Source organism: Nerophis ophidion, linkage group LG09 (genome assembly GCF_033978795.1).
Source record: "Nerophis ophidion isolate RoL-2023_Sa linkage group LG09, RoL_Noph_v1.0, whole genome shotgun sequence".
NCBI lineage: Eukaryota > Metazoa > Chordata > Actinopteri > Syngnathiformes > Syngnathidae > Nerophis > Nerophis ophidion.
Window position 1 is genome coordinate 31,172,171 of NC_084619.1, and position 25,195 is coordinate 31,197,365.

At 37.4% G+C, this 25,195-nt stretch overlaps 2 protein-coding genes across 3 annotated transcripts; one reads left to right on the forward strand and one right to left on the reverse strand.

Moving 5' to 3' along the window:
- Nucleotides 1–516: 516 nt before the first annotated feature.
- On the forward strand, nt 517–15,405 carry tial1 (TIA1 cytotoxic granule-associated RNA binding protein-like 1). Its single transcript, XM_061910826.1, has 12 exons — nt 517–707; nt 1,076–1,172; nt 1,987–2,085; nt 2,216–2,270; nt 4,668–4,755; nt 8,687–8,762; nt 9,048–9,159; nt 9,238–9,333; nt 9,417–9,501; nt 9,645–9,768; nt 13,269–13,426; nt 13,548–15,405. The coding sequence occupies exons 1-12, from the start codon at nt 679–681 to the stop codon at nt 13,669–13,671; spliced, it is 1,143 nt and encodes a 380-aa protein (XP_061766810.1). The 5' UTR covers nt 517–678; the 3' UTR covers nt 13,672–15,405.
- On the reverse strand, nt 15,406–22,773 carry pkd2l1 (polycystic kidney disease 2-like 1). 2 transcript variants are annotated; one of them, XM_061910824.1, is made up of 15 exons: nt 22,443–22,773; nt 22,104–22,217; nt 19,468–19,595; nt 19,132–19,385; nt 18,833–19,057; nt 18,543–18,771; nt 18,304–18,474; nt 18,051–18,232; nt 17,853–17,973; nt 17,694–17,792; nt 17,501–17,622; nt 17,306–17,423; nt 17,080–17,213; nt 16,868–17,000; nt 15,406–16,137 (listed from the first exon to the last, which is right to left on the reverse strand). In XM_061910824.1, the coding sequence occupies exons 1-15, from the start codon at nt 22,714–22,716 to the stop codon at nt 16,024–16,026; spliced, it is 2,418 nt and encodes an 805-aa protein (XP_061766808.1). In that variant the 5' UTR covers nt 22,717–22,773; the 3' UTR covers nt 15,406–16,023. The 2 variants fall into 2 exon arrangements, with proteins under 2 accessions (XP_061766808.1, XP_061766807.1); XM_061910823.1 differs by having other exon boundaries at nt 16,865–17,000.
- Between the last annotated feature and the right edge of the window lie 2,422 nt (nt 22,774–25,195).

Consider the following 25,195-nt stretch of genomic DNA (forward strand, 5'->3'; position numbering starts at 1 on the left):
TCATAAAGAACGGTCTGGAACATTTCAGCCTTTTTGTTTGATTGATTGATACTTTTATTAGTAGATTGCACAGTTCAGTACATATTCCGTACAATTGACCACTAAATGGTAACACCCGAATAAGTTTTTCAACGTGTTTAAGTCGGGGTCCACGTTAATCAATTCATGGTAGCCAAGCCGTGAGCTGCTAAATTAAACTTTCAGTTCTTATGTGCAGCTGAAGATTTAGAAATAAATTCATGATTTATTAAAACAAATTACAACACATATTTGCGTGGATTTTAAGGTTTGTTGTTTGGACAAAAAAACCCATTCTGTTACAGATAACGTCATATCACCATGAATTGATTAACGTGGACCCCGACTTAAACAAGTTGAAAAACTTATTCGGGTGTTACTATTTAGTGGTCAATTGTACGGAATATGAACTGAACTGTGCAATCTACTAATAAAAGTTTCAATCAATCAAAAATAAAAATAAAAAGACACGCCGTTTGTCAGAACACGCATGCGCTGTTGCTACTACATGACGTTGTCGTGACGTAGGGTCTGGTGTCCGGTTAGCTAGCTTCGGGCTAGTTAGCAAGTCGTTAATATAGCGCGCTTCGGAGCCGAAAAACTTCAGCTGATTAGTAATTAGTTAACCAATTTCGTCTTTTGAGACATCCATGATCTACAATGGACGAGGAAGCATACCGCAGAACATTGTAAGTAACACTAGTTTTGCAATCTCGCAAACGTTTGTTTGCCTCATGTCAAGAACCGGGGAGCTAACCCGAGACGCGCTACCAATACAACCCAGGTGTTTACTATTTGTCTTCTCGTCTTACATTCCAATATATGTGACCGTTTTTACTCTAGGATATTATTACAAGCATTATTGCGAGAATGTCTCCGTAAAGTCAACGACGTCCAACCAATTAGAACAACATTGTGAGCCGTTAAAGTAGCATCGTTAGCCCTGCGCATTAATATGAGTACATAATCAAGTTGTTTACCTCACATTAGCACATTGTCGAATTCTGGTTCGTTCTTACAATGACTAATTTCCCTCTTGTATTTATTCCCCTTCTAGGTACGTGGGAAACCTCTCCAGGGATGTCACGGAAATTTTGATTTTACAACTCTTCACCCAAATAGGGCCTTGTAAAAGTTGTAAAATGATCACAGAGGTAAACATTTGACAGTAAAGGTGATTGGTGGCCTTTCAGGGTCTGGGTTCTGGTCAAGGTTTTCCTATAAGGATTTTTTCCTTCCCTCTATAGTCGAAAGCTTGCTTTTGGGGGGGTTCATTGAGTTGTATAATGTTTAAAGAGTGTTTGTAGACCTCCTTAATGTTTTAAATACATAGAAGAAACTCTGTAGGTGTTGCACAAAAAAAAAATCTCCATTCACTATAATTTCTAAATGTTAAAATTAAATTGCAGGATCGCAAACAAACGCCATTTTACTCAAGGACTCCGGCTGCATTGTTCCTGGCAAGATGACCGACACTTTATCCATCCCCCAGAGAGCATCGCTTGCCAGGGCAAATTCGTTTCACTACCCTGGACGGCGAGGCACGCTGGCTATCATTCAACAGCTCATGGGAGATGCCATCTTGTTACTTTACTGAATTTACCTGCATGAATGTATAGTGAATTGGCAAGCATGACATGTTTTTAAGTTCACTGATTATTTGGTCATTTTATTTGTGTCATAAAAAGTCTGTCAGCTGTCCTCTGGGGACTTCCAATGTAAAATGGCAGAAAAACTTGTGCCAAGGTGAAAAAATTGTCCGACAGAATTGTGATTTCAACTGTAAACCTTAACATTGCAATTCCATTCTTTTACAGAATGTGGCAGCCCTAGTTTCTGCTGCTCCTCAAATGTACATGACTTGAATAAAACCCTGTTTAAAAGTTTAAGTGTAAAAGAAAAACATGTATTTGGTCACACCGCAGACCACATAATTGAAAGCTGAATCAACTGTATTCTCTTTTACAGCATACAACAAATGATCCGTATTGCTTTGTGGAATTCTTTGAGCACAGCGATGCTGCAGCAGCCCTCGGAGCCATGAACGGAAGGAAAATACTAGGAAAGGTGGGATAACTTTTCTTTTGCTTTGGGAACTACAGTCTTGCACATTTCATCTTTTCTAAAAACATGATTTTAATATTTATATAACAACTGTAGGACTGAGATGTTTGTTTTATCATCCCTTTGGTTTCAGGAGGTCAAAGTAAATTGGGCCACCACTCCCAGTAGCCTTAAGAAAGACACAACCAGTAAGTGTAGCGGCCTGTTCTGTGAAAAAGTATTTTGCCTTCTTCAAAAAATCTAATTTCTTTAATTTATTCCCAACGTAAATGTTTAAGACCATCAAACACATTTAAATGTTAGGCACGGATAACTAAAGTAAACAGAAAATGCAGTTTTTAAATGATGACTTAGTGTTTGAAGGGGGGAAAAAACCTATCCAAACCTACCTGGTTCTAAGCTGAAAAAGTAATTGTCCTCGTTAAATCATGTTTTAACTATGGCTATTTAAATTTTTTTGAGGTTTGAGTTCAATTTGACTCCACACCTAAACCCGATTACCTCCAAACCTCTAATCTAACCTCATGATTTTTTCTCAATTTTTTTAAAACACTTTGTTTTGGTCTACATAATATGTTATGATTATTTGGTCCACATTTTGCATAGATTTTGCTTTAAAAACACTTTTTGGCTGCCTTCGGAAACGAACCGTTTTGAGAGGCGGAGTTAAGATGCCACCCCCCTTAGCCATGTTGTAGTTTGAGAACAGATGCTTCCCGCAAGTCATTGAAAAATGTTATTCAAAGTATTTACAACTTTTGAGCTGCAACATAAATGGCAACAGCGACAGATCTTATCAACCATATATGTGAGATCCAGAGTCAGACCTGGAACAAAAAGGAACTGAAGAAGGAAGGCTTGAAATTAACACATCTCATTGGTTCATATCATGTTGGTCTCACCATAAATCTTATCCTTAACAGTAGTTTTCCAGAAAATTAGAAAAAACGCTAAGCTACCATCTACACTTCAAATAATATAATGCACTGACGTCACCGGGATGAGGTGGTTCGGGCATCTGGTCAGGATGCCACCCGAACGCCTCCCTAGGGATGTGTTTAGGGCACGTCCAGCTGGTAGGAGGCCACGGGGAAGACCCAGGAACCGTTGGAAAGACTATGTCTCCCGGCTGGCCTGGGAACGCCTCGGGATCCCCCGGGAAGAGCTAGACGAAGTGGCTGGAGATAGGGAAGTCTGGGCTTCCCTGCTTAGGCTGCTGCCCCCGCGACCCGACCTCGGATAAGCGGAAGATGATGGATGGATGGATGGATGACGTCACCGGTTGAAAATCTGCCCAGGATGTACAAGTTCCTAACGGTTTGGCGGAAATATGAAGGAAGGCAAGATTGTTATAACTATCTCTGAAATACCTCCGTGGTTTTTTGTAGGACTTATGCAGATCCCAAATACACACAAGGAGGTACCAATAGGTAAGAGATTGGTTTTGAATAACAGGTCCCCTTTTAAATAAAACCTGTCTGACAAAATTAGGTCAACCAAAAGATCTCAAAATGCCACAATACAAAGAAATTCAAGAATAATGAGGAATAAAGTTATTGACATTGATTAGTCTAGGAAGGGTTACAAAGCCATTTGTAAACCTTTGGGACTCCAGTGAACCATGCTGAGAGTCATTATTCATAAATAGTAAACCTAAAAGTTGCCGGCCTACAAAAATTACCACAAGAGCATAGCGACGACTCACTGGGAGGTGACAAAGAACCCCAGGACATAACTACTGAACTGCTGGCCTCCCTTGCCTCAGTTAAGGTCAGTGTTCATGAATCAGCCATAAAGAAGAGAGTGGCCAAAAAGGACATCTATGGCAGAGTTCCAAAGTAAAAACCATTGCTGAGCAAAAAGAACATAAAGGCCTGTTTTACAAAAATACATTTTAATGATTCCCAATGATTTTTGTCTTGGGAGAATATTCTATGGACGAAAGTTGAACTTTTTGGAAGGTGTGTCTCGTTACATCTGGCATAAATTTTAACACAGCATTTCAGAAAAAGAGCCTCATACCTACAGTCAAACGTTGTGGGAGTGTGATGGTCTGTTTCGGGACCTGGATGACTTGTCTTGATTGATGGAACTATGAATTCTGCTTTTTACCAGAAAATCATGAAGCAGAAAGGGCAGCCATCAGTTTGTGACGTCAGGTTGAAACGCACTTGGGTTATGCAGCAGGAAAACAATCCAAAATACACTGGCAGCAAGTCAACTTCTGAATGTTTTTTTTATGAAAGTTTTGGGGTGGCCTAGTCTGTCCAATCTTGTATCTGATTGAAAAATGTAGTTTATGCTCGGAAACCCTCCAATTTTGCTGAATTAGGATTATTAGGCTTATGGGCAGTAACTTTTCTACACAAAGATAGGTAGCTTTGAATAGTTTTATTTGATAGATAAACTTTACTTGTTAAATGTTTAATATTTGCGTTTGTTTGATGTTAAAACTTTAAAATTGGGAAATTTACGCAAAAAATAAGAATTTGAGAACGGGGCAAACAGTTTTTGTGGCTTTGCACTTGTTAAAATGAAATACAACTTCATCAGTTCTTCAAATTGTCTTGTTTTTTTCACTGTAGACCACTTCCATGTTTTTGTGGGTGATCTAAGCCCTGAGATTACTACCGAGGATGTGAGAGCTGCATTTGCACCGTTTGGGAGTATCTCGTAAGTTTTTATTTTTCATGTTCCATATAACATTTAACATTGATAGTTTGTAAGAAGGTTTTTTACTCAAAAACTGATGTTAGTATAGCCACAATTACATATTTATAGTACACTGATCATTTAATCAGTCTATGAAGAGAGAATAATGAACATTTTTAAGGTATATTAGGCAATCGCTGGTGTAAAATCTGTAAAACGTCTTTGAAGGAAGTAGTATGCAAAAACTTACACCTCTACAGCTTTTGTGAAATGTCTCACAAATTAATGTTATTGAAACACCAATATTTAGACCAACTTGCTCTGCATGAACATTTAGGTCTCTATAATCCTGACTGGCGAGTCTGTATACGGGGTTTCTGCGGGTCATTAAAAATCATTAAATGGATTTTGCGAAAATTAGGGCTTTGAATGGCATTTAATTATACAATTAAGTAAGCATTAAATTCGATGTCCAGAGGCATTAAACATTTCATACAATTGTAGTTCTAAACCAATGAGACAATTAATCGAACGATTAATTAAAATGAACTCAAATTGCCATCTGTGTGTTTCTGTGCTTTTGTTTCTGTTTTTTAAACTGGATACAATAGGTCTCACTCTGTGCATCACTCTTACCACCTGAGCATGTTTATTCAACAATGGAATTGCATGAACAGACTGAAGCCTCTTGTTGGTCATCCAGGCTGAACCTACTTGCAATTCTTATCCACACGTTTTCCTGTTAGAGCAACCACAACTCCTACTGACTAGATATTAGTACATGGGAGGATGATTAAGACATGTTTCAGACTATATTTCAGCCTTCAGCTAACACAGAATGCACAGACATTGCCTCATTTAGTCGCGACTCACTAGTGAAAAACTGCTAATTAAGTAACAAAAGTTAGGAAAACAGATTATTACTAATCCATATTTCCCTGTGTGGGATGATTTCATCATCAAACTGAATAAGCAACAAGAGCCTATTAACACAGATTGACGAAGGAGCAAGAATGCTGTTATGGCATTGGCAACGTAAAAACAAACAACCCTACCCAGTTTTTCCAACTTTCTGTTTTTCCGGTTTTATAACGCAGTTTATCAACTCAGTCCGTTCTTGCGGTTAACCGCGCCCCTGCAAATAAGTGTGTAGCATGTTAGAGCGTGAGGTTCACCAGCGTCCACATGACCCAGCCACACCTCTGTTACACAGACCTCAGGCTACACGATTATTTTCATCATTATTAAAATCACAATTATTTACTGTTAATTAAAACATATTTTATTGCAACTTCTATTTTAGACAAACAGTATGTGAACTTGGCTTTCATTAAAAAAAACTATACAAATAATCTATAAATAATAAAATAATGTACAAAATACAAAGGGCTAACTAAAATAAATATGCCATCTCAGAGTGCCATCATAGTCAAACAGATAAAAAAATAACGTTATGCATGAAAGGCACATACAAAGGAACAAATTCATTGTACTGCTCACAGTACTTATAGGATATATGTATTTGGCCAAACAAAACATTATTACATCCGATATTTTGACATGTCTTTGGAATGTGGATGGATACGGGCTCCCTCATTGCACGTTTGACTTTACGGCTGTCTGTATTTTGAGCACCCCAGCTTTTGTAGCTGTTCGTTGGGGCTTTGAGCCAGTGGCGGGAGGCCCGCTGTGGTAGCAACCAGCTTTACAGCGACGGCAAACGATGGCGTTTTAGAAAAGAAGGGAAGTGTTGTTAATGCTTAACCTGGCTCCACAATTCGATCATTTATTTGGATGTGTACACTGCACACCAAAGCAGCTTTGCCGTGCAAGTTGTTGGGCCTTTTGTTGTTGGTTCATCCGCGCGGAAGCATTTTCGAGTTTCGGGAAACGAGCGGTAGTTCCTAAAGAGCAGCGAGGCGTGCGGTCGTGTTACGGGATTAAAATGCGTGCCTGTAGGTACCCTGTAGGGAAGGCACTGATGTAACGATGCATTTATTTTTTCAATTTTTTTCGGGAGCAACCTGCTGATCTACATTTAACCCTGTTGTCACTCACTTTTGCTCTCTCTCAGGTGAACCCACTGTTTATCGGTCGCCCCCTGGTGGTCGACTGACTGTTGTTTGTGAACATGCTTGGTTTAAAACGCAACAGAGCCTGTTTTTAAAATGTTAGTATCGCCGGAGATCACTCATTTAATCGTAGCTGCTAAAATAGTGATCGCAATTAAAATTCAGTTAATTGTACAGGCCTATACAATTTGAAAGAGAAAAATATTGTTCACAATTTGTTTTGGTTGAATAAACCTTTAATCATTTTGATTAGAAGTACAGTATGATGATTGACGGGGAATATTTTTTGGGCTATTGTTTGCGGCCGGTGGATTAGGTCAGAACACTGGATGCTTGGAACGTTACATCCTGTGAACATGCTCATGCTGTAGCAAAAGGGTGAAAAAATGCATGTCTAGGAAATAGAACATTTCAGCAAAAATAGCAAGATGGCTAACTTTTGAAAGTCGAGTGGAAGCCCATCAATAAACCCAGAGAGGCGTTTTGCAGCGTGTGCCAAAAGACCTCTAAACTTTTCTCAATGGGCATCAATGCGGGGAAATCACACATGCTGTTAGCCAATCACAAGTCACCGAATAAAGGCAGGCAGCAGTTAACAGTACCAAATTTTTTTGGCATGACCAAAAAAGTAACTTCTGCTGTCACTACCACAACTGGCAGCTGCTGTTACCACTAGAAGAAGCCACTATAAACGTGTATGTATGTATGTGTGTGTGTGTGTTAAGTGGCATTAAAAAGCATTACATTTGTTGATACCTGCTGTAGCTATATTGAGCAAAAATAATTTTTAGGTTCATAGACATAGTTTAGGGCAACAAGTTTGTGTTTTGTTAGCTGTATCTGAGGTTAAAGTCAACTTAATACCATATATAATTTAAAATATGTAAGAATTGTTAAAATGCATCGGTATAATGAGCCACCAAGGAGGTTTTGCCTTATACTCTTACTATAGGATGGTGCACTTTTACATCTCTGCAACTTATATGAAAAATGACCGTCCCAAGAAAAAAGTGCTTCTGTACGTTGCAGTTCACTTGATTTTTCTTTTTTTGCTGTCAGTCTTTTACTAACTGTTGCTCTTCTTTGCATATTTAGTTTATAGTAAGTGACAGCAAAATGTCAGCTTTGTATATGAACCTGAACAACCTTTAGATGTGGGTCTCAGTGAAGTAATAGCATTTTGGTTATTTTACAGAAATGGACAGGAGCTTGAAGGCTAACAGCAAGGAACTGTGCACTCTGGAGACTCAGATGTAGTTTTTTCTCTATTCCATTTTTCCTCTTATGTCTTCATTTGTAGATGCTCTGTTATTACGTGTTATATTGTAGATTATTACATTTGATATTAAATTGTTTCATTTTGAAGTGCATAGTTTTAACACAAAAGCTCTTCTTCCAAAATTTTCGAAAAATTATGTTTTGTCAAAATTTAAATTTGCCACTCATTGGTGGGAAAATAACTGACCAGGACAGTTTAAAGAAATCTGGCCATATATGTAATTTAATTATTTTCATCTTCTTGTGCATTCTATATATTTTTAATTTGTAGGAAGAGCACAAAAAGAGTATACCACTGAATTTAAGAATGCATGGAATTTTATATGATCTTGTTCCTTAAGAAAATTCAAGTTAATTTTTTAGTGTGTACAAAAAGGTGCTCTTGTGACATGAATTTAATACAAATTTTGTAAACTGTAGATTGCATGTATACGTTCGTAATTATTGTTTTTGCGTCATTGAGTCAAAGCTCAGTCCAGGGTCCTGCTAGCTACCATTAATATAGGAGAGTGTAGTGGATTCACGGTGTTTGCGTGGCTGTATTTTATAGTGTAAATTAATGTGACTGGAGAAGTCATTGATGTTTTCACATTTTCCTCCAGAGATGCTCGTGTTGTGAAGGACCTGGCAACATGCAAATCAAAGGGGTATGGATTTGTGTCCTTCTTTAACAAACTGGTAAGGCTCCAGTGCAACAACACAGATGAAAGGTTATTTATTTCCCTGTTCATCACTCTACTTTTCATTAACTATAAGTAGAATTTCTTTAACACACACAGTTGTAGTACGGACATGCTCTGGGATTCTTTAAGAATAACTAGCACTTTGTATTTTGATTATATATTACTTTTACCACTACTACTACTACTACTACTACTACTACTACTATGGCAAAAAAAATATATATATACAGTAATGGATTTAGAAAATTTGCAAGTTAAAGTCCTTGATTTGTGTCTGTAGGATGCAGAGAACGCCATTCTTCACATGGGGGGCCAGTGGCTCGGAGGACGTCAAATCCGCACCAATTGGGCAACAAGAAAGCCACCTGCTTCAAAGACGACCTCTCAGGACAGTGAGTTTTAGAAGCAAAAAGAGACTTGATTCCATGCAAAAAAGTTTTTTTGTGTCTCAGTTTTTATGTTTGTTTTAGATGGCTCAAAACAGCTCAGGTTTGATGATGTTGTGAGCCAGTCCAGTCCTCAGAACTGCACCGTGTACTGTGGAGGGATCCAGCATGGACTGTCTGGCAAGTAGTCTTCATAGTGTTGTATGTACCATGTGTGTCACTCTCCACAAATATCCTATAGCATATTTTTTCTCTTGTCTCAGATCAATTAATGCGTCAGACCTTCACACCATTTGGTCAGATAATGGAAATCAGAGTCTTCCCAGAGAAGGGGTATTCATTCATTAGGTAATTCTCGTTGTCTATTGCAGCATTTTGCCTGTAGATGTCAACCTTACAACTACATTATATGAACAAAACATGTTTATTTCATTTGGGACCTGTTGTTTTCCTCCTAAGTAACTTGTCTTTGTAATTCTTTTTCTTCAAAGGTTTTCCTCCCACGACAGCGCTGCCCATGCCATTGTGTCAGTAAACGGCACAGTGATTGAAGGACACATAGTGAAGTGCTACTGGGGAAAAGAATCTCCTGATATGACCAAAAACTCACAGCAGGTAGGGGGATATGTCCTCTCACAATCAACCTATTTGATTTTAATACAGTATTAATTTCAATATACGGTTTTATTAATCCGTTAAATGTGAATTTTATGTAGTTGTAAGAAATTTACATACACAGGCAGGAATGTTACATTAATCAGCCTTTTTTGTATACCTTCTCTTTCCATGATAAACACAATTGTGTCTCAAATTTCAGCCAACTGGGAATTGATTTGGGGTAAATTTGAAGCATATTGTCATTCCACATTGTCATTTCATCTAGCAAAACGGACCCAGAGCCTAGTGATACAGTCACCATGTTTGCATGCACTAAAATGTATTTGACTGTGCTCAACTTTTTAAGAATCGGTTTGCTACACACGCGATGCGATTGAAAATCAAAGGCCTCTTGCCTATATTCTTTGATCGGTCAATCATTGGAGGGGGCCATCTACCACACGTGCCTGTCTTAACAAATATCAGAAGAAGTGAAGCCAGAGAAAGTGTTTTTTTTTTACACCAACAATGAGGAAAAGTAAAGGTGTCTCTTCTGAAATAAGTCAATATTTTTAAAGTATACGGGTAAAATAAAAACTTACCTGCTGTATAAGGGCCAGCGTGTTTTAGAACAAGCCATTTTTAATCAGATATTACGCATGTACATCCCAATGGGTAGAAATAAATCAAACATCTGTATTTTAACACTAAAATACAGATTAAAAAAAAAAAAAAAATATATATATATATATATATATATATATATATATATATATATATATATATATATATATATATATATATATATATATATATATATATATATATAAAAAGACTGAAAATATTACCTTTGAATTTTTTCAGTCTAGGGCTGGGCGATATGGCCTTTTTTTAATATCTAGATATTTTTAGGCCGTATCGCGGTATAAGATATATATCTCGATATTTTGCCTTGGCCTTGAATAAACAGTTGATTCATATTCCGTATTTTCCGCACTATAAGGCGCACCTAAAAACCTCTAATTTTCTCAAAAGCTGACAGTGCGCCTTACATATGGACCGATATTGAGCCACAACAGGTCTCGCAACTACGGTAAGCACCCAGCGACTTCATTTTCCCCTGTAGAAGAAGTGCACTTCTTCTTCTAAGATAAGAAGCCGCCGACTTAATTTTCCTCTGTAGAAGAAGAAGCGCCTGGTACATGCTGGGATATATGACTGTGGGAGGCGTGCCACACGTTTGTATGTTTATGTAAAGACCCCAAAATGGCTCCTATTAAGAGACACGCTTACGACACAGAGTTTAAACTCAAGGCGATCAGTCACACAGTACAACACGGGAATAGAGCAGCAGCGAGAGAATTTAACATTAACAGCAGCGACACTGACTCGTTTAATGACAACTTCGACGAGACGAATACGACATGTTGGATGTCGTATTCGCCCAACTGTTTAATTCGGACACTGAAGTAGAAGAATTTGAGGGATTCAAGGATGAGGAATAACTTAAAGTGAGCTTTACATGTTTATTTTGTATGTTTTGTTGTGTTGTGTGACATTATTGTTTGAGCAACGTTGAATTATTGATATATTATTGCTTTGCACTATTTCGAGTGTACTATATTGTGATTGAACTAACGTTGGATTTACCGTAACAGTATCAGACTGTTTTTTACGTGTTTATTGAATCAGGGAAAATAAGAAAACAGCTGTTTATTAATTTTGGGAGTGAACAGAGGCGTCAGAACGCTGGTTTGTAATCTATCAGTAAAGTTTGACTGACCTATCTGACTGTTTTGTTGACATTCCCTTTAGCGCAGCCCCATCTAAAGGATGCATAATGTAACCCCAGCCTCAACTATAGCGTCTATTCTATGCGCCCTATAATGCGGTGCACCTTATATATGAACAAAGTTATTAATAGGCCATAAATAAAAAGGTGCTCCTTATAATCTGGTGCGCCTTATGGTGCGGAAAATACGGTAATCACAGCAGTATGACGATTCTATGTGTCTACATTAAAACATTCTTGTTCATACTGTAATAATATATGCTACATTTAAACTTTCATGCAGACAAGGAAATCACAATTAAGTCAATTGACCAAAACTGTATTTATTAAACAGTTATTAAGCAAAGGCACAACTGTTCATGTCGTTTCCAAAACAAAAAGTGCAAGATTGTCAGAGACATTTTAAGTGTCAAATATAAATGAGCTGCATAATAGGAAATCAAATAGTATTCGTCCTTCGCTATGTGGTAGGTTACTACGGACGTTATGAAATTCTCTTTATTCTCTCGCAGGCGACTTTTCGAATGATGTTACATATTAGCAGTGATGCTACTTTTTATAGCAATGCTTTTGACCCACACTTGACAAGTTACGGTTGTCTGTTCGACCTATTCCCACTTGAATCCAAACCACCGCCAGACGATGGACCCCCTGCTGTTATTCTTGGGAATTCATTCTTCCTTCATTCGCACCTTCTTTCTCTCGTATTACCACTCGCATGGCTCCGCTAGCATCACAGCTAACGTTACCCATGCCGCTACCTCTCTGCTGGGCGAGGGCGTATACCTATATGACGTGACAGTATGTGACGTATGACGTTACAGTATGTGACGTATGTAAGAAAGTGCGCTTGTCTGTGAGAAGGAGGGACAGGAAAGAGCGAGGAGAGCCTGTCATGTAATGCACGCAGCTCAAAGCAACTGCGTGAGAACGTATACTTGAATATCATGATATTGTCATTTTTTATATTGCACGGAGACAAACTTGCGATATGTTTTGTATATCGATATATCGGCCAGCCCTAGTTCAGTCTGTGATAAGTAGAAAAACATAATTGCAGTAGATAACATACGTATTTGATGTCTTTCCGTAAATGCGTTTCCGTGTGAGAAAAACTACACTGGTCTGCTTAATCAAACTTAATACCATAGTGAAGTAAAATGGAATGTCCATAAAAAACATTGAGACATCCTTGAAGTGTAATCAATCATCCAATAATGCGTAGCGAAAAGTCTGTTTATAATGGTGATTGTTTTTTTTTCTATGCCTCCGAACACCACCCCCAACAGCCAAAGCAGATGTCATGTAAACAAACACACATTAAAATGTTACTGACCGCATATAAGAGCTGTGGATAACTGTTATTCATTAAATAGCTATTGACATTTCTAAATGAGCTTGCCAACAATTGAATTTGAGAGTGCATAAAACAGGGATGTCACAAGAAAATGTGAAAAATAGGAAGACTTCTCAAAGGGCATATAGATGTTGTTGGTGTTGGGTTTAAAAGACTTATTCTGACTTTTTTAAATGTTGTCATTGTGGCCAAATAGCTCAATCTTTGTTTTGTCTGACCAGTAGCTGCCAATTTCAGTTTTAAATTTTAGTAAAAATAATTGCTTTCTGAGAAAGGTTTTCCTCTTTAGTCGTTACCTTCTAAGTACATACATTGTATATATACATCATTGTTTTATTGCTGTAATGCAGGTTTTTGTCTGTTCCACAGGTTGAGTATGGTCAGTGGGGGCAGTGGAATCAGCTTTATGGGAGTACACAGCAGCAGCAACAGCAGCAGTATGGGCAGCAGTATGTGTCAAATGGGTGGCAAGTTCCTTCCTACAGCATGTACGGACAGTCATGGAACCAGCAAAGTTTTGGAGTAGAGTGAGTATTAATAAATTCATGGCTTTTTTAATTAGAAACAGTAATGCTAAAACCGCTAAAATTACATGTAAGTAATAATTTTACCTAAAAGTATTCTAACATTTTTTGTGGCATTTCATAGGCAGTCACAGTCACCTGCTTGGGTCGGAGGATTTGGCTCTCCGTCAGCTCAGGCGGCAGCTTCGGCAGGTTCAACCGTGTCCAACCTGACCAACTTCAACATGGCTGGGTACCAGACACAGTGAACTGGTCCTAAAACAGGTCTAATGAGAAGACAGTGGCCATATTCTCAAAGCTTATAGTTAGTTGCCCACAAGAACTGGTTCAACCAATATTTTAAATGATAATGTCCACCTCACTAAAACTTAAAAGTATTTGGTTTGAAAAGGTTTTGCTTTATAAACATGCTGAACTCCAGCCAAAATGATCCTGTCTTACACATAATTTCCCCTTTTTAGTATGATTCCTTTTAGCTAGAATAATGAAAATTTTTTGGGCTTCAGAAAGTAGGTTTTTGTTTTCATTCTAGGATGTGGTATTCATTATCCCAGATAAATATACCAACAACAAACACACTAGTACTCAATACATCTAACACTTAAGCAGTGAACCGCGCTTGGATCACAGCAAAGGGACAATAGTTGGGAACACTGCTGAGGTAGATGGAATACTGAAATTCTGGCTTTTGTAAATGTGGGCTAAAACCCTTAAGAACAGCTCAACCAATCCTCCCCAACAAATCTTAAAATTTGAGCAATAGATTTAAGAAAAGAAATACGTTAGTGGGTCACTCGCTGTAATCTCAATGAAATATAAAAAAATCGTACAATATTTTAAAACCTATTGTTTGGTCAAAATGCAGCAATATAAACACGATGTTCTTCACACTTTGAAAATAAACTAAATATTTTGAAAGTTTGTTAGTTGCGGTCTTGTCACAATGTTTATGTACTGCTTGTGCTCGGGGCATTTTCTAATTTATAGAAAACCTCAGTTTTTAATTTCTGTACAGATGGTTTCACATATAAGCATCATTGCTTCAATGGCAATGAGACACAGCAACCTTAAATAGTTGGCTTGTCTTCAGCCAACAGCCATGAATTCACTTTGTTTTTGATATGAATGACAAGTGCTTTGTGAATAGAACCCAACCATTTCTATACAGTGCTGTGGCTTGAAATAATTAATTGATAACACGTTGAGGCATTTTTCATTTTTTTATAAAAAAAAGTAACTATTTCAGTTCCTTAAGCTTTTTTTTTTTTCCTAATTGATCAACTGCATGTTATTAAGTTTTGATATGGTATCGAGGAACTGTCCTTAGCAAAGGAAAAGCTCCAAGATAGGCTCACAAGAAAAATGTCCTTTTAAGGTGTTTCACGGCTGGTTTCCTCGAGGAATATCAAATAATTAAAAAAAAAAAGTTCTCTTGCTTTTTTCCCCAGCTGGTATAACCTTGGTATTAGCCTCCTAGATCTTTATCAAAGAACATCGATTAGTATTGCATGTTGGTTGAAAGGATTTATAAATATGATGTTTTTAGGGGGATATGAGACTTTACCTTTTGCCTCTCTGATCACTCCGACTTCAAGGCAAGTTGATTTAATTGTATTGCTGCCATTTTTGCAGTGTTTAATGACTGCTGTAGTAAACATACTTTATGATTTAATTTTGGGGGCAGTGTCTGTGGGTGGGAGTGGCAGGGGTAAATCTCAATAATGTAATTAATGCCACTTCGCTGATTTGAGCAACCTCACATTTTCCATTTAAGAATTGACCATTTTGTTGAAGTAGCTGGTTGCAGATGTTTTAGCTTGGAACTGTGCACAATTGTGTAAATGTAATATATTTGTCGCATAAGATCTTGAATGTACTGACAAACAATGTGTACAACAGAAGTGATGTTTCATAGACGCTGGCAATGGTTTTCATTTTAAAACACATCTAGTCACATAAAATAAAGACATGTCCAAACCAGATGATTTTGTATGTTTAATAAACACTTATTCATCTGCATTTACAACGTTAACACGCCTCTCATTCTAAACACAACTCAGCTTGTCTTGATTTGAGCATGGGCAGCTCAACATCTGGATAAATGTGATTTATGATTATTAAACCATTTATTACATAGTATATAAAAAAGGGCAAATAACTTGCAGACAGTACAAGGCCAACTTAAAATGGTAAAATATTTTTTAAGCAATCACTACTTTTAGCTTGCTTTTTGGTGATTAACATTACATATATTGCACAAAAGTATTTCAGTATATACTAAACACTTAGTGTGTGTATATATATGTATGTATATATATATATATATATATACATATGTAATATATATTTATGTAGCAGCTACAATACTTAATTGTGGTTGTCTAAATATTTGAGCTTGACATTAATATTTGTAGCTCTAGTGCAATTTTCTAGAAAGCAAATTGAAAAACAAATGTACACAATATATACATATTTCAGCATGTGCTTCCAACAAATCTTGCAAGTTTCAGGAACGAGCTATCACGTTTAAAGCACTAAATATTTGTTCTGTTAAATCATTCGCTATGGCAGACTTTTGTTCGTTATACCTCAGGGTTTGATCACATATGGCAGTCGTAAGTAGGGATGGTACGAATCCTCCCTGATGACATTGCAGGCTTTGTCCCTCGGTCCACACAGATAAGGATGCTCCCGTCTGAGGCAGTTTGATCAGCCTGCTCAGTGGTCATTACAAAGAAATGGACATGCAGTTTTACTCAAAACTATTGTAAATTAAATTTATTTGGTAGCATTTTTAACACTACAGCGGTACCTCGTACGAAAACTAAATCAATTTTTCATGTTGGAAAATTTCCATGCCCATTCCCCAGACCCATGAATCCATTCCAGACAACCAAAAATACTAATCATGAAGGTATGTGTTTTGTTTTTTTTTTTCAATAGTATTTCTCACCATTAAGTATTACGTCCAATTTTCTTGTTGAAAAAGTGGGTTATTTTTGCAGTTATACTAACAAAAAACAAGAACACAGACTTTTGTTGTATTTGTATTATTCATCAAAGAACTACAGAAAAAAGCAGTGCAGAGTTTAAATTTAACTTTATACGGAATTCCTGGTGGAGGTGAGAGCTTGCTAATTGAGGCACCTTTTTGTATTAAAGACGCATGAGGGTTGTTGGCCTCACACAGTCTATTAATAACACAAAACTACTTAAGTCACAAAGGCATGGGATTCTTTATTTGGTCACTCAATTCCTTGGAGTGACAAGCCGGTAGACCAACTAATGCGCAATGTTTGGCTGTGCGAAAACCGAGACGGTATACGAAAACTGGCAACCATTTGGCAGAAATTTCGGTCAAAGCGGGGCGTATAAAAACTGAGGTACCGCTGTATCCCAAATGTATTAATAGGTAGTATAAATAAATGCATCTATACTTACAACATGATTAGTCTGTTTGCCAGTGGTTTTATTTCCTTCAGTGACATCTTTTATCCCAGTTTTCTCCAAAATCAACTCAATCTTGGCTGTGATGCCAGACATAGCACTTTCAAGGTGGAGGACCTGCCTGGATAATCTACCATTGACAGAAAGCGAAAGTCAAGGTACAGTAACTAAATTCATGTCAAATGTTATGGTTCGACTATCAATGTCACCTCAGAAACTGTTCCCGATCCATATAGTGGTGAGCAGTGTTGCTCTTCTGCTCACTTAAGGTCACAGGAACCTTTGCTCCTAAATCTTTCCCATAATTCATTCCAAGATTGTTGAGCTCAGCACAAAGGGCATCCTGTGAAATGTAAGACACATCTGTATTATACTTTTACATAAAAGTCTTTGACATGAGGACGTTCAAGATTTAGTTAATGTTTTTCGACAGACCCTCTTTTCTTCCAATTCTGTTTTCATTCTTTCTTGTTCATCTTCGTCTAGAATTTGGTTACCGTCACGGTCAAACTGAGAGAAAGCTGCAGAGATTTCATGATCAGCATGTCCCATCCTGTGAATTTATCAGAGGGGTGAGGATTATTTTCGAAACTCTGGGACATCAAGATGCTCTCCTTTTTTAAGACTTACTCTTTCAGGGTTTCTCTAAAATCTTTGAATTCAATTTCGCCAGATCCAGACCGTAGAGCCCTCTGAACGTCGGATATTTTCTCATTCTTCAGTTTCAGCTTCATGAATGTCTTCATATAGCTCTAAATCAGAAGATAATCCAAATGATACACAATCATATCATCATATCCCAGTTCTACACCATTTATGTTACCTGTTTGATGATGTCAGTAATCTGGAGCTCATCTTTTTGGGATGAGAGCTCCTCCTTCACCTCTGAATATGTGTCATTTATGATGGCCAGGAACATGTTCTATGGAAAAATAAATCAGATTACGATAAAATATACCAGCAATTTACCAAATTGACTTACCAGCAGAACAAAGAAAACAAAGAAAACATAGGTTACAAAATAAATTGGCCCAAGGACTCTGTTTGCTCGGTCAATGGCGTCATAATCAAAGTCTCCAAGAATGATTCTGAACTGGGTAAAGCTGCAGGGAAATGATGAAAAGATAGTGATTTAGCCTGTGCGCCACATTGTTTTGATAGGCTCCTGTTGTTGACATACATGCACTTGACAAAGGTGCTGAAGGATTCAACCTCTGTACCAAAGAGAAGATATCCGAGCTGAGCATATGCGAAGAACACAATGAAGAACATTATAGCAAAGCCTACAATGTCTTTTGCACAGCGACCCAGTGTGGAAGACAGCTGGGTCATGGTCTTATTGAAACTGATGTACTTGAACACCTACATGGACAAAAAGAACACATTCTTTTAGAACTACTTAATACTAAGAGTGCAATATGGCAGTACTTCACCTTGATCCATGCAAAGAACAGATTGACTGCATTCATATTGTTGTATTGTGTTTGCCAGAATGCCAGAAACTCAAAGTCGGCGTAGGTTTCTGGTTGATCCAACAATTTTCCAAGCAATTTGTCAACTTTGACAGTACGGAAGATATTGAATACAATGGCAACGATGGCAAGCTGGAAAATAAACATATTTTATGTATGAATCTTATTTAAACTTTCTAGTGTTCCTTGTGTGCTCTTACCAGAATGACCACTATGTCGAGTATGTTCCAGATGCTTTTAAAGTACGAAAACTTGTGTATTCGAAGCTCAAGAATCTCCTCTACAACATAATAGAGGATGAATAAACAGAAGATCATCTCACAGCCAAGGATGAAGTAATCCCAGTAATTGATGTATCGAATCAATTTGACGGTTCGGATCTGGTACGAAGGGATCGCTCCACCAGTTGCTGGGAATTCAACCACCAACCTGTCAACAGCAAAGGTAAACAGAATGTAGGTTCCAATCAATTTGTGATTGCAGTTTGTACCTGATGACGCAGAACATGTTGATATTTGCGTTGTAAGTGGAGAAGTCAATGAAGACCGCCCTGGTTCCGCGGTCCAGCCAAAGGTTCTCCTCCAGCTCTCTCAGTACAACTGTACTTTCGTCCTTTGTCCGACTTAGGTCTTGGTAGTATCCCGCTCCACTGTAGGTGGTCAGCAAGCCCCAGTGAGAAGAACCCTTAATGGCTTTCTCAGTGTTGAAGCTCCATCTGCAGAGCAAAAGGTAGGATATTTCAAACAAATTCAGCGTTGAAGCTTGCAGTGACAAACAGGAGTAGCTAACGCGGTGCCGTTGATCAGGCCAAAGCTGAGATCGTTCTCCTTTTTGTCGTTGTAGACATCATAACATCCTGTGATCTCATCCTGGAAGTCCTTGTGAACCTTGCAGGAATTGTTCTTGATTTTGATCTGCCTCATCCTGGGGAGCCCTAGTAACATATTCTCATAGTAGATGAAGGACTGATCTCCACTGTCCATGGACTGGTTGTTGTACCATTTGGTCCAGTAGAGTCCATCTAGAAGTGGTTCTTGGGCAAACTAGTCCCAAAAAACATGTTGGAAATGTCACTGATTCTTACGTGGTAACCACCGTAAGAAAGGAATATGCAGAAATACTCACAGTCCAGAAATCGGCCATTGTGCTAATGGATTGAAACTTTACCCCACTTTCGCCGGCTGTATTGACAAACAGGTCTGTCATGGCTTTAGTGTAATAGTAGGTGCTTGAGTTGGTCATGCCATATGTCACTGAAAGACAAAATCATGACATTGTTAAAGCCTTAACACTGATCCCTATCTGGCTTTGCTCAGGCTCCTCTCTAAACGTCAGTGCATTCATTTGTCCCAAAATAACAGCGCTCACTCACACGCAGGACACATTGAACATTTGTTGTTTAGGCGTGTTTGTATCGCAGCTATCAATTGGACCCAGATTAAAGGGTTTGGTAATTTGTTTGAGGAGAGAGAAGACCGTCCTGACTCATATAGCCCTCATCAAACAATGTCAATGTAACTCAGACAAAGAAACAATAGACCAGGTTGAATGCTCTTATCACTAAAAGGCAAGAGTGCTGTGGTCATGTCCTTTTAACAGCTAATGGTCGGATGGACAAAGGCGCTCTCAGGTGGAGGGATGGGGAGGGTATTTATAGTCTGCATAAAGGCTTTCTGTAATACACTTTCATTTGATATTTTTTTTTTATATCAAACAAAGGAAAACATTTGGTAATTTGGGTTAATCAGCTCTCTCACCGTGAGTGTATAGGGATAGGTGATGTGGCCTAAAATCAATATCACGATGTATTATTTAGTGTGTGAATAATAATGGGATAATTTCAAAATGGGCTAGGTAAGCTTTTTTGTTGGCTGCTGAAGTATGCGGAAGAAAATTGCGCAATTTCCAGTTGTATTATTTTCTGAAAACTATTATGAATCTATTTGCTAATTTACTGTTAATATATGGTTACTTCTACACTTATATTGAAATGTAATAAACACTTATTCTTCTGTTGTTTGGATACTTTTGTTTTGGTGATTCTACAAATTTGGGTATCAATTTACAGAGACAGTTTTGGTTATACCAATGCTGATATTGCTACTTTAAATTTCCAAGATCAATGAATGATCACATTTTTCATCACAATTATAATCAGACATAAACACAGGATGCCTGCGTAACAATATCATCAGCCAATCATTTTCTATGACTGGCTTTAATATAAATCTGTTGGATTTGTGTACAGGGACTTACTTCCTGGGTTTGTAAATAACAAAAATGAGAAATTATGGTTTGATAATAAAACTATCAATCTAACCACTGTGGTATCGACCCAATTTTGGTATCCTTTGTACCGTTCCCGTTTGTTTCGTTCTGCACACCTTTGTTGTTCAAGAGTTTTAACCTGTGGTTAGCAGTTATCATTACTTTCTGCAGTCTGTAGTGTAGCATGTTTGGCTATTCCTCATCCTCCTGGGATGATACTTGTATGAAATGTCATAAGCTTGCTGACTTAGAAGTGACTTTGCACTGAGGAGGGATGTTAGACGTTAGCTAATTAGAATGCTACATTGTATTGACGATACGTTTGTTCACGTTGTAATTTATCTCATTTATTCAGTGTGTATTTATATTGTTACATTATGTCAGTGGTTCTCAACATTTTTTCAGTGATGTACCCCCTGTGCACATTTTTTTAATTCAAGTACCCCCTAATCAGAGCAAAGAATTTTTGGTGGAAAAAAAAAGACATGAAGTAAAATACAGCACTACGTTATCAGTTTCTGATTTATTAAATTGTATAACAGTGCAAAATATTGCTAATTTGTAGTGGTCTTTCTTGAACTATTAGGAAAAAAAAGATAAACAAATAACTAAAAACTTGTTGAAAAATAAACAAGTGATTCAATTATAAAGATGTCTACACATAGAAGTAATCATTAACTTAAAGTGCCCTCTTTGGGGATTATAATAGAGATCCATCTGGATTCATGAACTTAATTCTAAACATTTCTTCAAAATAAAAGAAATCTTCAACATTAATATTTATGGAACATGTCCACAAAAATGTAGCTGTCAACACTGAATATTGCATTGTTGAATTTGTTTTTCACAGTTTATGAACTTACATTCATATTTTGTTGAAGTATTATTTATAAAGGATTTTTGAATTGTGGCTATTTATAGAATATTAAAAAAAAAAAATCCCGCGTACCCCGTGACGTACCTTCAAGTACCCCCAGGAGTACGCATACCCCCATTTGAGAACCACTGCATTATGTAATGATAATGTAAAGTTAGGATACTTTTACAAGTAAAATGCCTGTCAACCCTCCAGTGTCCCCCAGCAACTTTCTTTCTCTGAGGCCTCTCGTGTTTAAATAGTTTCCGATAAATTTGCCGTATCATAACATCAAAAATCTTTAAAAAAAAAAAGATCTCAGATACTGCTTGAGCAGCGGAGCAATCATCGTAGGCAATGGTTGAACACACTGGCAGGCAGGAGGTAATCTTCTTACTTGTCAGCTGTGTGAACCACTGCAGTGTCAATGGCACATTTAATAGCCATGACTTGTAAGCATAACACAATTGGGACCAGGATGGCTTGCTAATACTGCAAGTATACCATTTATTGTTTTTTTTTTGGACATTTTATTGGTCTGAATCAATGATTTCAAGTATTACACCAAAATATGAATGCATTTTAGTTTCATCAACTTTAAGGGAGTGCATTGAATTGAGTTGATATGATTACTCACATAGACAAATATCCACCAAAAACATCACGTAGACCATTAACTCTCGTAGAGTGGTGCGGACAAACAGTTCCCTGTTATCCAACGTGTTCTCAGTCAGTGTTGTGCCCCACAAGCCTAACAAAAAAAAAATGTCTGTTGTTGAACAAATTTAGGAAATCATTTTGCAATCCTTCACATGAAGTTGAGTGCTACTGTGTATATTTGATTAAGTCATAAGATGACCCACCTTTTTAATGAAAGAAGAGCAGCCTTCATGAGGATGTTATCAGCCAACTGTGGCTCTTCTGGAAACTGAGTGCTATATTTGTGTATATTTGATTAAGTCATAAGATGACCTACCTTTGATGAAAGAACAGCAGCCTCTGCGCTCCTTCATGAGGCCTTTATCAGCCAACTTTGGCTCTTCTGGGAATGGGCTCGTGGTGTCCACATTGTACATGCTTTCCATGGAGCCCTGAAACGGGGGCTTAGGGTTGTAGACGGTGTTGACAGCTCGAGGTAACGGTGGTGGGGAACCGCTGTAGCCCTGGTTCACCCACGAACCCATATTTTCCAACTCACACTCAACCTGGCTGGTCAGGTGGCTGCCGGCCCGATTGTTCAGAGTCTTCATGTTGCAGCCGAGCAGTGCGGGTAGCTTTCACCTCCTGCTCTGTCAGAGGATTTTAAGGAGTACTGTAAGCCTGTGGAGGGAGGAGCTGCCACCTGGTCTTCTGCAGGGACATTTGCTGTCATCAGATGTTGATACAGGTGACGTCATCGCGTATCCAGGCACAACAAATAATTCAAAGGACAAATACTTAATAGAACTGACTGACAACAAATGTTATGGGTACTCTTGTCCAGTGGTTCTCAACATTTTTTCAGTGATTTACCCCCTGTGAAAATTTTTTAATTCAAGTACCCCCTAATCAGAGCAAAGCATTTTTGGTTGGAAAAAAAAGATAAAGAAATAAAATACAGCACTATGTCATCAGTTTCTGATTTATTAAATTGTATAACAGTGCAAAATATTGCTCATTTGTAGTGGTCTTTCTTGAACTATTTGGAAAAAAATATATAAAAATAACTAAAAACTTGTTGAAAAATAAACAAGTGATTCAATTATAAATAAAGATTTCTACACAAGTAATCATCAACTTAAAGTGCCCTCTTTGGGGATTTTAATAGAGATCTCTCTGGATTCATGAACTTAATTCTTAACATTTATCCACAAAATAAGAAATCTTTAACATCAATATTTATGGAACATGTCCACAAAAAATCCAGCTGTCAACACTGAATATTGCATTGTTGTATTTTTTTCACAGTTTATGAACTTACATTCATATTTTCTTAAAGTATTATTCAATAAATATATTCATAAAGGTTTTTTTTAATTGTTGCTATTTTTAGAATATTTAAAAAAAATCTCACGTAACCCTTGGCATACCTTCAAGTACCCACAGGGGTACTCGTAACCCCATTTGAGAACCACTGCTCTAGTCAACATCATGACCTTATTGGCTTCAAAAAGGTAGGCACTGTACATATGCACATTCAATTTGGACCAAACAAAAGCTCTACAAAAACTATAGATCGGTATGACTAAGATGTTTGCCATAGTTGTATGCCGCAGTGTTAAATTGCTGTATCATAATTAGTTAATATCTTGAAAGCTCTTTCTTTATTTAGCAAAATAAGCTAAATGGGATGATTTAAGTCGGATGCAATGCCGTTTATTTTTGAAAAAGAAAAACAACCTTTTGCCACAGCTACAAATACAGAGATGAGGATGGACAGTCATCCAAAAAATAATACATATGTGAACAAACACAGTTACGATCAAAATTAGTCATACTTTGTCTAATTTGAACCCTTTTGTGCATAATTGCCACTACAGTGGAAAGCTATATTAATCAAAAAAGCTGTTTTCTTCAATAAGCTGGAATCTTGATGTCAAAGTTGCTACAGTGGACACGTGTGTGTTGTCACACACTGCACCGATTGGTCGACTGTTGAAGTGTAAAGCAACAAAAACTTGTCGGTCCACTTTTTTTTTACTCTAGGACAGTGGTTCTCAAATGGGGGTACGCTTACCCCTGGGGGTACTTGAAGGTGGAACTAAGGGTACGTGAGATTTTTAAAAATGTTTCTAAAAATAGCAACAATTTAAAAATCCTTTATAAGTATATTTATTGAATAATACTTCAACAAAATTAAAATGCAAGTTCGTAAACTGTGAAAAAAAATACAACAATGCAATATTCCGTGTTGACAGCTAGATTTTTTGTGGACATGTTCGATAAATATTGATCTTATAGATTTCTTTTTTTGTGAAGAAATGTTTAGAATTAAGTTCATGAATCCAGATGGATCTCTATTACAATCCCCAAAGAGGCCACTTTAAGTTGATGATTACTTCTATGTGTAGAAATCTTTATTTATATTTGAATCACTTATTTATTTTTCAACAAGTTTTTAGTTGTTTTTATATCTTTTTTTCCAAATAGTTCAAGAAAGACCACTACATATGAGCAATATTTTGCACTGTTATACAATATAAGAAAATCAGAAACTGATGACATAGTGCTGAATTCTACTTCTTTATCTCTTTTTTTTCAACCAAAAATGCTTTGCTCTGATTAGGGAGTACTTGAATTAAAAAAATGTTCAAAGGTTGTACATCACTGGAAAAAGGTTGAGAACCACTGCTCTACGAGACCATTGCAGGCATTCAAATATAAGGATTTTAAGCAGCATCCAAAGAGTAATATAATAAAAATTTCTGACTTTTGAGGTGAAGTGAATTATATAGCGCTTTTCTCTAGTGACTCAGAAGCACTTTTACATAGTGAAACCCAATATCCAAGTTACATTAAACCAGTGTGGGTGGCACTGGGAGCAAGTGGGTAAAGTGTCTTGCCCAAGGACACAACGGCAGTGACTAGGACGGAAGAAGCGGGGATCGAACCTGGAACCCTCAAGTTGCTGGCACAGCCCCTCTACCAACCGAGCTCTACCGCCCCGGTTGATTTTGTGATTAGAGGAAAATTATAATTAATCAATCTCTAAGCATTGCCGTCTATATTTTAACTGCAATTTATAGCATT